Below are 13,355 nucleotides of genomic sequence, written 5' to 3' on the forward strand. Positions count from 1 at the left end.
ATTGCATTACTTGGTATGTTTTGACAGGCATGAAAATGAAATATTGTATTATCATACAGTGTGACACTAATTCCCAATATTTTAACCACCAGACTTACAAAACATCCAAACAGGCAGAAATCAGCATATAGCAAACACTTAGCAACAGTGGTAGCAGGAGATAATGCACAAATTACACTGAATACTAAAATAAATCAACACTGACCTTCCAAATATAGGGTTTAGCTGCTTGGGGATGTAGTTTTCCCTGTCTTTAATTTCAGTGTTTCCCAGCCTCAGCACAATATAGGGATCTGATTTGCCATCTGGATCAGCTGGGCTGAGGTTAAATGCCTGTTAAGAAGAAAAATTGTGTCCTCAAGAAGTTTGCTTAAATACAGAAGGGTCCCTACACAAGATTAGGATTTTCCTGCCCAGTCCTGGGTGTTCTGGAGGTTCAGGGGCTTTCATGTGATGTAAAATTTGGCTTGTAGTTTTGTAGCAAAGATGTACGAAAAGATGAGATGGAGGAGAAGAGAGTTTGCAAAGCTGGAAGTGTTGTCCCATCTCTAAGACAGAAAAAGCTCAGCAGGAGAGGCAATGCTAAGGAAGAGGCTGGCTGCACAAGTGCAGGTAGGATTCAAGAAAGACTTACTCACAAATATTGTTCCAGATCCTTGAACAGTGCAAACCAATTCTTTATAGAATCACAGAATTGTTAAGGTTGAAACAGACCTCTAAGTCCTCACATTCATCCAGGAAGTAAAACAATCTCTTCATATTTTGTTGCCACAGTCTCTGCATGCAATCTTTTTGTCTTAGATTACCTACAACTCTCTTGCTTCCTTGAAATACCAGTTTCTTCTACCCATTTTATCTCTCTCTCATCTTGTGCTCTGTATTTTCACCTTTATTGACCCCAAAATTTATTCACAGGTAGAGCTTTCACAGTATGCTATTCACAGCCCCTCAAAAATATGCTACCATTTCCCCCTTAATGAGGTTTTGTTTAAATGTGTGTCACTTTGAACAACTTTATTTATTAAAATTGCTGCATTTGCATATTGTGACTGGAAGAGGTTGTCTATATTATGTTAGTTACGTATCCAGAGCTTTTAGTTTGAACAAGTAAAGTGATTCTCCAGTCTTGCAGAAATCACCAGATTTATTGTGAGGAATATGTATAACATTTTATACTCTGAACACTCATTTCTACAGTATGAAACATTGTCTGAAATATGACCAGGAAAAAAACCAAACCCCAAGGATAAGGATTTTCAGAAGCTTCATTGCAAAGACACTTAAAGCAAACTGAGTTGAAAAGAAAAATCCAAGTTATTTCAAGGTTAAAAGAGCATCTGTCTACTTACTGCCACAATATAAACCCTGATGAGGACTTTGACAGAGTGGTTTGGGGGTATCCCCTGCAGGATGTGGGGCTGTCCTCCATCCAGCAAGCTGCCATCCTCAGGACTTGGGTATATGCAGAAGGAACCCTGGAAATACATTGACTTTTATCTCCCTTGAAAACAGACCAAGTGCAATAAAAAAAGCAACTATTTGAATGAAAAAAATGTAATTCATGCAACTTCTTTTGTGGCAGCCCTCACAGGGAACCCAAACTGCATTGCACTAAACATCACCTTTTAAAATGTCTTTTCTCCACAATATGGTACTGTCATATCTAGATATTTACAAGAAGTACCTCCATGCCTATTGACTATTTAAAACTAATACCTGTAGGTGTTCTAAACCCAGTTTTCTTATCATTAATTTTTTAAAATAATATTTTTACCCTAACTGTATATTGGCAAATTAATAATTCCATTGAGTAAGTTTCATAACTTACTCAGTCTGACAGGAATCCAAATGTATTTTTGCAGCTCATATAAATCAATACCAACTCATGTTGCTGAGTAGCTCATACTGCCTGAAAACCACAAGTCATTTGGACAAAATCTGAATTGCAAGCTGATTGAGATATCAATGAGTTTACTCAGTTCCTCTAAACTACAAACAAATCCTAATAACATTACTCAGGCTTTGAATTTTTCAGATTGCCTGACAGAGCCCTGGGTAAGGCTGTAGCTGTGGGGGCCTACACTTAAATTACACAAAATTGCATATATAGTTCTGTAACTGATGAAAACCAAGTTGTATTAGTGAAATCTGGACCACATAATATATCTCTGCTTCCCCTTCAGTAATTTCAAACTCCTTGTAATTCCTTATTGCAAAACAAAAGTGAATGCCTGGTGCTGAATGATGCTTTTTTCTCAGATAATGGGAAAGGAAAAAAACTTGACTCTACACATAATAAAACTAATTCTATTTACAACAGACTATAAATATATATTTCTTTCATCCCTAGCATACCTGAAATAAGTATTAAAACCTGAATTCTCTAAATTATTGCCCATTTAATCAACATTAATGCTTACCTTAAATTTTCCTATTATTCTGTCTTCAGCATCAGCATGAACTTCATCATTAGATTTTCCTCTTAAGAGCTGGAAAGTTTTCACCCAGTCCTCAAAGTTATTAAATTCACTCTCCAAGTCTCCTTCATAAATCTTTGAAAATAGAGGAATGCTTATATTTTGTGGTGCAGTGAATATATTTATAGCAACTTTTTTATTAGAGAATGAATAGAAATTCATTTTGACCCAAAATGCAGAATTCAATAAAAATCAAGGTTTTGCAGAAGTCCTTGGGGAAAAAAATTCCCTGATTAAAACAGGACCAGTTTTGTCCTTAACCAAAGTCTTTCCCCAACTATTGAAGTAACACATTAATACAGCAGGTGAAAGTTAATCTGGAGGGGCCAAAATGAACATTTGTAAGCACTGGTATGAGTGAAAAATTGTGGATGTGCTGCTCTTTGCTTCTGTTTCCTTGCATTGTGCCTTTGTTGAACTGACCTATTCTTTTGTGTTAATGTGTCAAATCTTGAGAGTAAAGCAGACAATAATAAAGTGCTGTGGGGACAGAGCCTTAAGATAGCTCAAAGGACCAAATAATTTTTCAAAGAACAGGTTTTTTCAATACTCTCCCCCAGTAATTTATGAAGCATGAAATAGAAGGGCCTATACTACTGCCATCCCTTAAAAAATGGAAACAGCAGTTTCAAACCTCCATTTATTCAGAAACAATCTAATCCAAACTGTTCTAATCTTTTCAAACCTCTCATCTCTCCAGACACTTTGTACTACCCATTCTTTGAATCCCTTCTATCATTACCCAACCAAATCTAAAGTGAGCTGAGTATTATTTCCCATCAGAGAGGATGCATTAGCCATCCCAGCAATGCTTTCCATCTCTTTTTTGACATTCCTAATAGGCTGCAATATTTCTAACATGAAATTTGGGATTTCCAACTGCAATATTTTACATGAAAACAACAAAAATGAATTTAACTGAAGTCTCTCTGGGTTTGTCTACAACAATAAATTCTATGCTTAAGATCAAGTGGGCCACATCCACCCTATGAGACCCTGGTTTCCTCTCTGCCCCTTGTGCTGAAGGGCATTATCACTATAATTTAATGTGTTTTATCCATTTTGAAGCATCTGAAATATATGTAAGGAGAGTTTGCCAAACTCAGCTGCTGATGTCAAACTTCAGGGAGACAGTGAATAACAACAGCCTTACCTCAGCCTTACTTTTCTCTTACCTGCAGTGTTGCTAGGTTTGGAGTTTCCTTCTGTATCCTTTTCAATGTCTTATCCTTCTTCTTTCTGTCTGGCTCATCCTCTATGATTAATGCTATGTGGTCTGAAGTCTGCTTATCTGCAGAAATTTATGACATCACATATGTTTTAGTAAGCAGAACACATAAAATGCCTCAGACAAAGATGCAAAATACATTTTTTAAAGAGTTCCCCCTTGCTCTTTCTCTATTTGTTCCTCTACTGCTGGACCTAGGGCTCTTTCACCACTGGTCCTCCCAGGCAGAGAGGTTGCAATTTAATGCTCTCTGTGTCTTCCAGTCCTCATAATGAGCTTGTTGGACAAGTGATGGTGTCCTGTACGACCCCCTCCATGATGGTCACCTCCCAGACCACCCTTTTCCTCCCTCTCTGACTCCTTCCCAGTGCAAATAAACAGATCTTAACAGCTTTCACATAAAATTTAAGGTTTATTTAAAACTGAAAGCTGTTGTTTAGGCTGACAGCTGACTTCAGATATCAGGATGGCCTAAGTCCTTCTCTGCTTAAGGATATCACAAAATAGGGTGAATCTCACCTGGTGGAAACCTAGAAGTGTGAGATATGGGAGGAGGTACACCAGACTAAAGTCAGAATCCAAACACTGAGAGGGGATTTCCCAACAAAAAGAGGGTGAGCCCTGAAAAGTCACACTGAGATTATTCAGTTCTTTGGCTGAAATCTGGATTTTGAGTTCGCTTTACTTCCATTTTTTTGAGTAATTCCTGCGTGTTTAACAGCACTAAATACATAGAGATACATATTTCATGTCAGAGATGTCTTGTATATATAATGCTTATCAGCACAGGCAAAAATTTGTAACAAAAATTATTAGAAGAGAATTTACAAGGTCTGAAATCATCAGCCAGAACCAATATGCCACAACTGCCTGAATAGCCTGTGGGTGGATGTCACAGCTGTAAATGAACATCACATTTTTGTAGAACATTTTCTATGTAAATATTTCCTCCATTTGGACAAGTGAGCTTCACTCAGAAACTGATCTCCTCATCTCTCAGCAGCCCTGATGATCACTAAAGCACCATTCTGTGCTATTCCCAAGATGATGTCATGTGATATTTAGGTCACATCTTCCATTCAGAGTGACCTCAACACCTCCATAAACCTTTAAATCACCTCAGTCATTGAGGAGTGTGGTCAGCTCAGGCAATAAAAGTTGATTAGTTTCATTCTGAATAGCAGCTCGGTGTAAACAGTAAATATGTCTTTATTTTCCCAGCCTTCTCAAGCAGTCATATTTGTCCAAAAATAAAATTTTCCAGAGTTCAGTTTGATTGTGGCAGGACCTGCTGAGCCATGGAACATATATGTATGGAGACAGACATACACACACACACACACACAGAGCACACAGAGCCTGTTTCTGGCCAATTGTTTTAAGTTATTATGAAAAAAAAAGTCCTAAAACTTGAGCTAGATAAAGCTTTCCAGCTATGGAAATAACACACATAACTGCAAGTCTCCTAGCAGAAGCTGTTTCTGCATCCTTGATCCTAAGCTGGATTCAAAATTTAGAGGAGTTTCTTTTCTGGAACCTGTTAGAAACGCAGCCTAAGATCAGGATAATCTTTATCTCTTATCCTTTAGGGCTTTGACTTTGCTAATCTTTGTGCATGGTATTTGAATGACAGGAAATTCATGTTAATCCAGCTCTGGCTGTGAAGTTTTAACCTACCTATCCCTTGATCAGCTGTAGAGGAAAGAGCCCAGCAGACCAACAGCACTCTGTTACCAGACATTAATTGTTGCCAGTTAAATAGTAGGGAAGTGATACTTGAGGAAGTATTGGTACAAAATAGTAGAAAAATGGAAATAATTTACTTACTGTCTTCAGATTTTCCTTCACTGGAAAAAATTTCTTTTGCCTTTCAAAAGAAAAACATGATGGACAAACTCATGATTATGAGTGTATTATCAAAAAGCATTAAATCTTCTTTTACAACATTGCTCATCTGTGAAGGTTTTGGGCATGCTGGGTGACTCACCTTTTGCATTTTGGACACAGAAGCATAGTATTTTGACCACCAGTCAATAACATTTTCAGCTGATTCATCTGCAATGGTTCTTTTTCTTCTCTTTGTTGACCGTCGGATGGATTTTTTCATATCCTACCAAATGATGGCAAAAGCACTAGAACTGATTAAAACTGATCACCTGACTTGTGACATTAAGCATGACCAGCTGTATACACAGAAAAATTCAGCCTCCAAGAGTTAAATAAAATGCAATATGAATTCCTGTCTCTGTCTTTTATTCCAAGATTCTTCACTGTGATCATCATATTATTAAAGCTATCTTTGTATTTTTACTGATATGCCATGACTTTAAACATTGGAGCCACAGGAACAACCCATATAATAGGCAAATCTACACAGATAATACATAATGATGTTTCAAGGGATGAAAATGTTCAGATACAAATTGGCTTCTCCCACTTGATTTTGCAAGTATTTTATGAATCTATTAGTTGAAGTAACCAAAGCCTGTGGGGTCAAAGCTGCATTGTTAATTAGTCCTCTTGAGAGCCAGCAAGATAGTGTGGGTGTCAACATCAATATTCAAAATCTCTAAACCTGGGGTCAACAGATTTCCACTTTATAAGGAAGGGCTGAAGTCAGCAAGACTGCAGGAGGAAGTTAGCTGGTAGTTTTAGCTGCACCCACCTTGTGTTTCTTCTCTTTCCCTGGCCCAGAGGCAGCGTGCTCTGGTTCAGTGGCAGGAAGTGCTGGGGGGGATGAGTCTGGCTCTACCACTGTCCATTTGCCCTGCTCCACCTCAGCGTAGATGTCATCAGCTAAAAATGATTCTTCCTGGGACAGCACAGCAGGCTGGGATGGCTCAGGTGAATCTGAGTTTGAAACTTTGCAAGTTAGGTAAGATTTTGCCAGAAATAATGTCATAGCATTTGGTGATCATCAAATAATCATGTGACTAAGGGTTTGATCCCGTGCTCAACACTATAAAACACACTTCTAAGTGTAAACCTTCTAAAGAAGGTGCTTTGTCTTTTTATTTGGGGCAAGAATTGAACACTTACTTATCTCAGCTTCTGCAGTGTCTCCTCTGTCGGGCTGACCTTGAGGACCTAATGGGGCTTTACACAGGAATTGCTTAAGACAATTGATGGTATGTGTTCCAACAAGAGTACTCCTCCCAAATGCTCTCCAGTCGACCACACAGATGCTTAGTGGTGGATGCAAGAGTTCATTTTCAGGCAGCTCCTAGTGCAGGAGACAGACAGCAGCATGAGAGAATTGCTAGAGAAGACAGAACACATATAGAATATTTCTCATGCACAGCAAGAAGGCTTCTACTCTTCCCTCCTTCCCTCCCACCCTTCTCCTCCTTAGCTATGAACATGTTCATAATGCAAAATGCATTCAGCATAGGACACATGATTTAGGTTTTCTGCAAAATCAAGAGAAAGCTTTGTTCTTTAAAATACAGAGTGGACTGTACAGACTGTACTGCTGAGATGAATCCCATGCTCCCATACTGAAGCATCTCTTGTTAGAATAAACTGGGAGAATCAGGAGCATTCAGAAGGATGGAATATAGTGTTGGAAGTTGTGAGTGTTAATTCCACTGCATCTGTGTTGAAGGCTATTAACCCTATGTGCTTCAGGTGGCCCAACGAGATGTGGACCCTGGGTGGTTACATGCCTTATAGGTTGAACTACCAAGGGGAAACAAGCTCTTAGGACAATACAGCAGCTAAAAATACTCCAGAAACTGTACTTCAGTATCCATGTTATTGTTTTGATATACTTTTCTCAAAAGCAAATGGAACAGACTGTTTTATTCTGAGGGTGACTGGTTCTGAAACTGCCAGCTCTTATAATCCAACCAACAGGTGATACATTACTTTGCATTTCATAAAAGCAGGTGTGACAATGCAAGAAGATCCTGAGCTCATAAACCAGAAATTATCAATCCCCTTAATAGCCCTAACACACAAAAGAAAGTTGCAAGAATAGAAAGAAAACAAGGAAACAGAACACTACCCAGCAAAATTGGAAAGGAAGAGGAAAAATACTAAATATATTTCTGTTAACTGCCCACAGGTTCCAACCTATTAATAAAAACCTGTTTGCAACATATTTTCTAATCTACTTGGGACTTAACGTGAAGAACTTCTTATATCACATGGTTGTAGCAGAAATCTTTTAAAGCATTCACGAGAGCTGACATCCCTTAGTATTTAATCAAGACGAAATAAATTATTTGAAAAGAAAGGAAGGATAATGGTAATTAACACCTTGTCTGACCAAAGAACAGACAGGCAAGGGGCAGCATGCTGTACACACCACTTCAAACCAGTCTGCAAGGCCAGTGAAATTGGGATTTTTCTTGTAGCTCTGTATGACAGAGGATTTGACTCCTTTCCCTGCGCACTCGATGAGAACCTGGGGCCGATCTACCGAGAGGAGCTGGACTTTCTTCAGCTCTCGGACACCCCAGAACAGGACCTGTGGGGTGCAGACAGAAACACTGTTAGCCTGCAGAAACCCTGCCTTGGCATGGGGAAATGGGCTGGTAGGAGTGGCTGTGAACAGTGGGCTGGGCAGCATCAGGCATTGCAGTGATAGGAAAAGTTGCCACTTTTCCTGGTTTTCGAATATAAGGATACTTTGGACACAAATCATACAAGAGAGAAGGGCAGGGAAGGTGTAGACATTTGGACACAGGCAGAAGGCTCTGTTTGCCTGAAATTTGGAACCCAGAAAAAGCCTGTGAGATAGCTGATGCCAAACTTCAGCTCCAGGGCTGTCATTTGTAAGGGGAAGTTCTCCATCTCCTGTGGACACTTCTTGGCTGCACGGAGTGTGGATCCACCAGCCATGCTCTGCCACAAGAGAAGTCCCTTCCCAGCAGATCAGGATTGAGACACGGCCCCACTGTTCCCCTCAGTGGAAACACAGCCTCACATGCCCTTATATGCTGTTTTCATGTGAATCTTATTGATCAAGATTGTAAAATCATCAGTTCCCATTCAACAAGACAATAAAAGGAGATGAGATTAGGAAAGGGAAATAGTCAGAGTATCTCACCTCCACCCTATATTTGCTTAAAACAGGCCGAATGTTAGCTGGGACTGGGTAAATCTGGGCTATATCTGGTGGATCCAGTGGAGGAAGTCTGTCTGGATCTGACTCAGGAATCTGAAAAATGAAGCAGTTGTAACTCAGGATGGTTTTTGGAAGAATAAAACCAGTATTGGAAGTATCTGTTGATAATGGCACATAGCACACACCAATTTAAGCAGTTTTATAAGACAAGTTGCAGAGCAGAACAGTTGTGCTGTGAAAGGAATGTGACTTGAAATGCTCTCTCTCATTCTGTGATGGTAAAACTTACAGCAGAAAAAGTATTCAATAGATTGAGTTTATGTGCCTTTCTGAAAAACGGCTCCTTTTACCCTGTAGGACATAGTTTGCCCTAAAGACATACATGTACTGAAGCATGGTAATTCTACTTACTAAAAATGGAAAGCATAATGGTAATTTTATTTAACAATAATCCTGACTGCTTAGAAGAGTTCCACAGGAAGATTCTAGATGTGATTGTAGTTAAAAAGAGCTGGGGAACAGACAATGCACATCACCAAAACCACACATTTGCTGGAGAGACATAATATTCTGCATCTACTATGGAATAATGTTCCTGCATTACTGCATGCTCTCACATTTGAGAACTTCCAATTCACCTTTCCAACAGTAGGGCTTAATCTTCTCTGTGCAGTATTAAACTCTTGTGGCAGGCAGCACTTCTGTTCTTTGTGTGTGATTGCACATGAACCTGCCCCACGTCCAGGAGCATATTTGGGTGTTCATGACTGCCCTGTTCCAGCTGGGTGGGAGGAGAGCAGACTCCACAGCAGCCCTGAGGCATGACCATCCCTGCCTCTTATTGTGCTCCAGGCTTTGCTGCCTCCTTGGTGCACCTTCTGTGACAAAGCTTGTTGGGTTGGTTCATTTCCCAACACCTTCCTAATTTTTAGCTGAGTATTTAAGTGCATCTCATACCCTAACAGGACAGATCTAAAGCCTGCCCTGGTTTAGAAAATTCCTACATAAAACAGTGGAAGCCAGCACATGCTGATGAGCCCTGTCAGAAGCTCAGGCTGTGGCAGCAGGGACCAACCTACAGGCAGAGCTCTTCTCAGCTTCCACTTGAAGCATGGTACCTAAGGAGCACTGTGTATATAGCTTCTGGAAAAGAAGCATGACTTCTGGAGTGCAGCAGTGTTCCTAAGCTAACTTGTCACTACTGAGAGGTGAAGCAGGTGAGATACAGCTCACAAAGGGTCTGTGAAGTTGAAATCTTCTGCTTCATTTAACCAGGCTGTGTACGTACACCTGTGTGTGAGTCTAATTTCTATAAGGGAGAAAGGATGTGTTCCTTGGTACCTTGTAGGTGGAGGAAGAGATGGATGGAAAACATAATATCTAGAACAGCACCTGCAGCAAAGGTGAATATTCACATAATTACCAGCAATAATTCACATGCATGTGTGATCTACATTTCATCAGTAAAAATCCAAAGCAATTAATTTAATAACTGCAGAGAACAAAAGGTGAAAAACAGTCTAGTACTCAAATGACAGTAGAGTTAAATACCTGCATGAAGGTATACAAAGGGATTTTGTTTTTTTGATTAAAAGAAAATCAATAAACCCTGAGTTTATTCTGAGGAAAAGCAAGACTCTCAGTATCCATTAGTCTGTATTTTTTTAGCATACTCTTTCTTTGAATGCCAGGATGCTTCACTGTAAGATTAATTTTATCCCTTCAGCAAGACACAGCATTCATTTTGAAAGGAGAAAGAAGCATTCACTTTGTACATTCTTCAGCTGAACCAAACAGTACCTGCAGATCAGAGTTAGCAAGAATGCTATGTCATAGGAAAAGTTATGGGTTCAGAATGAGAATAAATTAGTAATGAGAGATTTTTTATTTCCTTCCTCACACAGAGCACCATCAGGAATCCCCTGCTGTTGGAAAATGCCAACAGCATATCAGCTCTTGGAGTGCTTTGAAGCCTGGCAGTTCCATTTCATGAAAGAAAATGAAATCTTGAAATCAGAGAACAATGTGTAACAAACCCTCAGGAAAGGAGATAGGATAAAATAAAATGCAATTGAAAAAATACAAAGGAAATTTGGAAAAGGAGTGAATACAATTAAATGGATTGAGATTAAATTATTACTGCATTGAAAAGAACCAAAGGTGGCCAAAATCATGCTCACTGAAATCTCAAAATGAGAGAACAAAGTGAAATGAAGAGAAGAAATTGCTGAAATTAAATGCTTGAAAATTGTGAAACAAAGTGAAAACAGTAAAATGGAATGGGATAGCATGTGCAGGAAAATGGACCAAACCTTGTCAAACGGATACTCACTGAAATAGCAAGAATTCATTTCCTTTCATGAAATGAAATTGTCAACTTTCTAGAGAATTCTTAGGAATATATTTTAATATATCCCTTAAATAGTGATGTTTCTTTATCCCAAAAGGTAACAAAATATATATTTTGTTCACCAAAAAGTGAAATCACAGAAAGATTCACTCACACCTCTATAATTCCTTAGATTTAAACCATTGACAATCTGGGACTAAGATTGGACCCAGCCACACTCAGTCTCCTCTCTGAGAAGGAGTTTAGAAAGCAAGAGAATCCTTTCTGTACCTTGTGACTCAGCAGGAGAACTTCTCTAATGAACTTTGTCTGAAGCTCTCACTCTCTCCTGTGACACCACCATGATGAGGAAGTATTTCCACATGGTGTTTCAGGCTTAATAGCTTAAATAGCTATCATGATTAAAAGCCTGTTTTATCTGTAAAACACGTTATGACATTCCACATTTTCCCATTTCATATTTCAGAAAAAACTGTTGTAAGTTTTCAGCAGATGGAAGTTACCTTTAACTGGTGGCTCTGAAAATGTCAGTGACACTTTCTGAAATCCTGGCACGATAGACCCCAGTCCTGCATCTACCAGGGCTGATTTTTCCTTTTGTCTTGCAGCTGGAAACCATGTAATGTTTCTTCTAATATATCAGGGGTATCTGAAAACTCAGCCTCCCTAATCCAATCCTATTATTCACCATTTAATTTTCCTAAGAGTGAAAGCAGTATTGGGAGCTTCAAGGCTGGTAGTCAGGGTCATGAGATACCCCAAACAGCAGGTCATTGCAGTGACAATGGGATTTTCACAGTTCCTCAGGCCAGAGCACAGTTTAGGGCAGAGCAAGTGACAGGTGAAGGAGGTTATAGGGTGTGAAGGACTGGCAGTGGTGTGTGTGTGGCCAGTGACCCCTGCCTGGGCACTGTGAGGCCCAATGGCTCCAGTTCCTATTAATTCAAGATGGTCATGGACCCTGATGCCATGGCAGCTTTCGTGAGCCCCAGGGGGTAAAAGTGTAATTGTCGAGAAATTTACCTCCAGCAGCTCAAATGCGGCAAGCAGGTCTCCTCCTGAAAGACTTCCACAGTGCACTGGGTGGTAACAAAGTTTTGGTGGTTCATACTTTTGATGAGCAAGTCTCACCACGGGGGCAGCCACTGTAGACCCAATATATTCTGCCTTACCCTAAACAAAGGAAAATACAGGGGTCAAATGAATTTGGATTTCACAATGGCTATAGGAGCCAAGATGATGCAGAGCTTAGTATTTGTGGTAAAAAACCTTCTGAAGGAAAGGCCTAGGTAAGATGTAAGGCAGCTATGGAGAGGAAGAGCTGAGTATTCTTAGCTCTTCAGAGGATCCAAAATTTCTAAGGTCTAGATTTAGTCAGTGAGACTGAATCAGAGTCTACATGGTCTCGATCCAGAGTTAGATACAATATTTACAGCAGTGTACAAGGGACCTGGGGGCAAGATGCTTCTGATTTCTGTAAGCTGATCTTTGGGAGCTAGATTCACTTGGGGAAAATACAGGGCCATGCCTGGCCATGTAGTGAATCTCAGGGCTGTTCTCAGATGTTAAACTGCAACCCACAGAAACACTGAGCTCTGTTCAGCAAGGTGATCCATTAAAAGCCTGTTCAGCAGCTCAGCTTTGCTTTCATTCTTGCAGTAGGATGTAAGAGCCCAGGTGTTCAGTAAGAAGAATTTTGAGTTTACCACAGCATCATCATCGTACAGCTCGATGACAATCTCCGGGGGGAACTGGGTGATCTCCTCTTTGTCACCATGAAGCACAATGCTGTTGAAAAGCAGTGTCTGGTTCCAGGTGGGGGATAATGTCTGAGGAATGATCTAATGGAAGAGAGGAAATGTTTAATGAGCGGTTGGTTTTCAGCAGGACATGCTTATCTGCTGTTGACCTCCTTTTCCACAGCATGAACAATGCCATATCTGAGACACCACATTTTTCAGCAGCTCCTCCCAGCCAGGAGAATATGAATTTTTTGTTTTGAGGCTGGTACCTCCAATTTCTCCATTTCCCTGTTTGCCACACAAATCCCTAACAAGCTCATCAATACATAACAACCACTCTGTGTAGACAAACTTCAGTAGTGAAGATAGAGGAAAGCTGTTGCTTTAGGAAATAAACTGGGAATTCCAAGTTCTATTAAAGTAAAGCCCTAACTGAGGCCAGTTTTCACTTCTCCAGGGCACATTTTTTAATCTTATTTTTAGTTCT

General features: G+C 39.8%; 1 protein-coding gene across 1 annotated transcript in view; it reads right to left on the bottom strand.

Annotated features, from left to right (window-relative positions):
* Positions 1-13,355, bottom strand: part of FER1L6 (fer-1 like family member 6) — a 75,502-nt gene that overhangs the window by 14,443 nt on the left and 47,704 nt on the right. Inside the window, exons 21-32 of the mRNA XM_056485546.1 lie at positions 12,833-12,967; positions 12,150-12,299; positions 8,759-8,869; positions 8,015-8,176; positions 6,745-6,928; positions 6,371-6,555; positions 5,693-5,815; positions 5,533-5,572; positions 3,653-3,768; positions 2,421-2,552; positions 1,350-1,475; positions 206-333 (exon numbers count right to left, since the gene is read on the bottom strand). Of these exons, the coding sequence (XP_056341521.1) occupies positions 206-333; positions 1,350-1,475; positions 2,421-2,552; positions 3,653-3,768; positions 5,533-5,572; positions 5,693-5,815; positions 6,371-6,555; positions 6,745-6,928; positions 8,015-8,176; positions 8,759-8,869; positions 12,150-12,299; positions 12,833-12,967 (1,592 nt within the window). The remainder of the gene's footprint in view (positions 1-205; positions 334-1,349; positions 1,476-2,420; positions 2,553-3,652; positions 3,769-5,532; positions 5,573-5,692; positions 5,816-6,370; positions 6,556-6,744; positions 6,929-8,014; positions 8,177-8,758; positions 8,870-12,149; positions 12,300-12,832; positions 12,968-13,355) is intronic.

Source organism: Oenanthe melanoleuca, chromosome 2, assembly GCF_029582105.1.
Source record: "Oenanthe melanoleuca isolate GR-GAL-2019-014 chromosome 2, OMel1.0, whole genome shotgun sequence".
NCBI lineage: Eukaryota > Metazoa > Chordata > Aves > Passeriformes > Muscicapidae > Oenanthe > Oenanthe melanoleuca.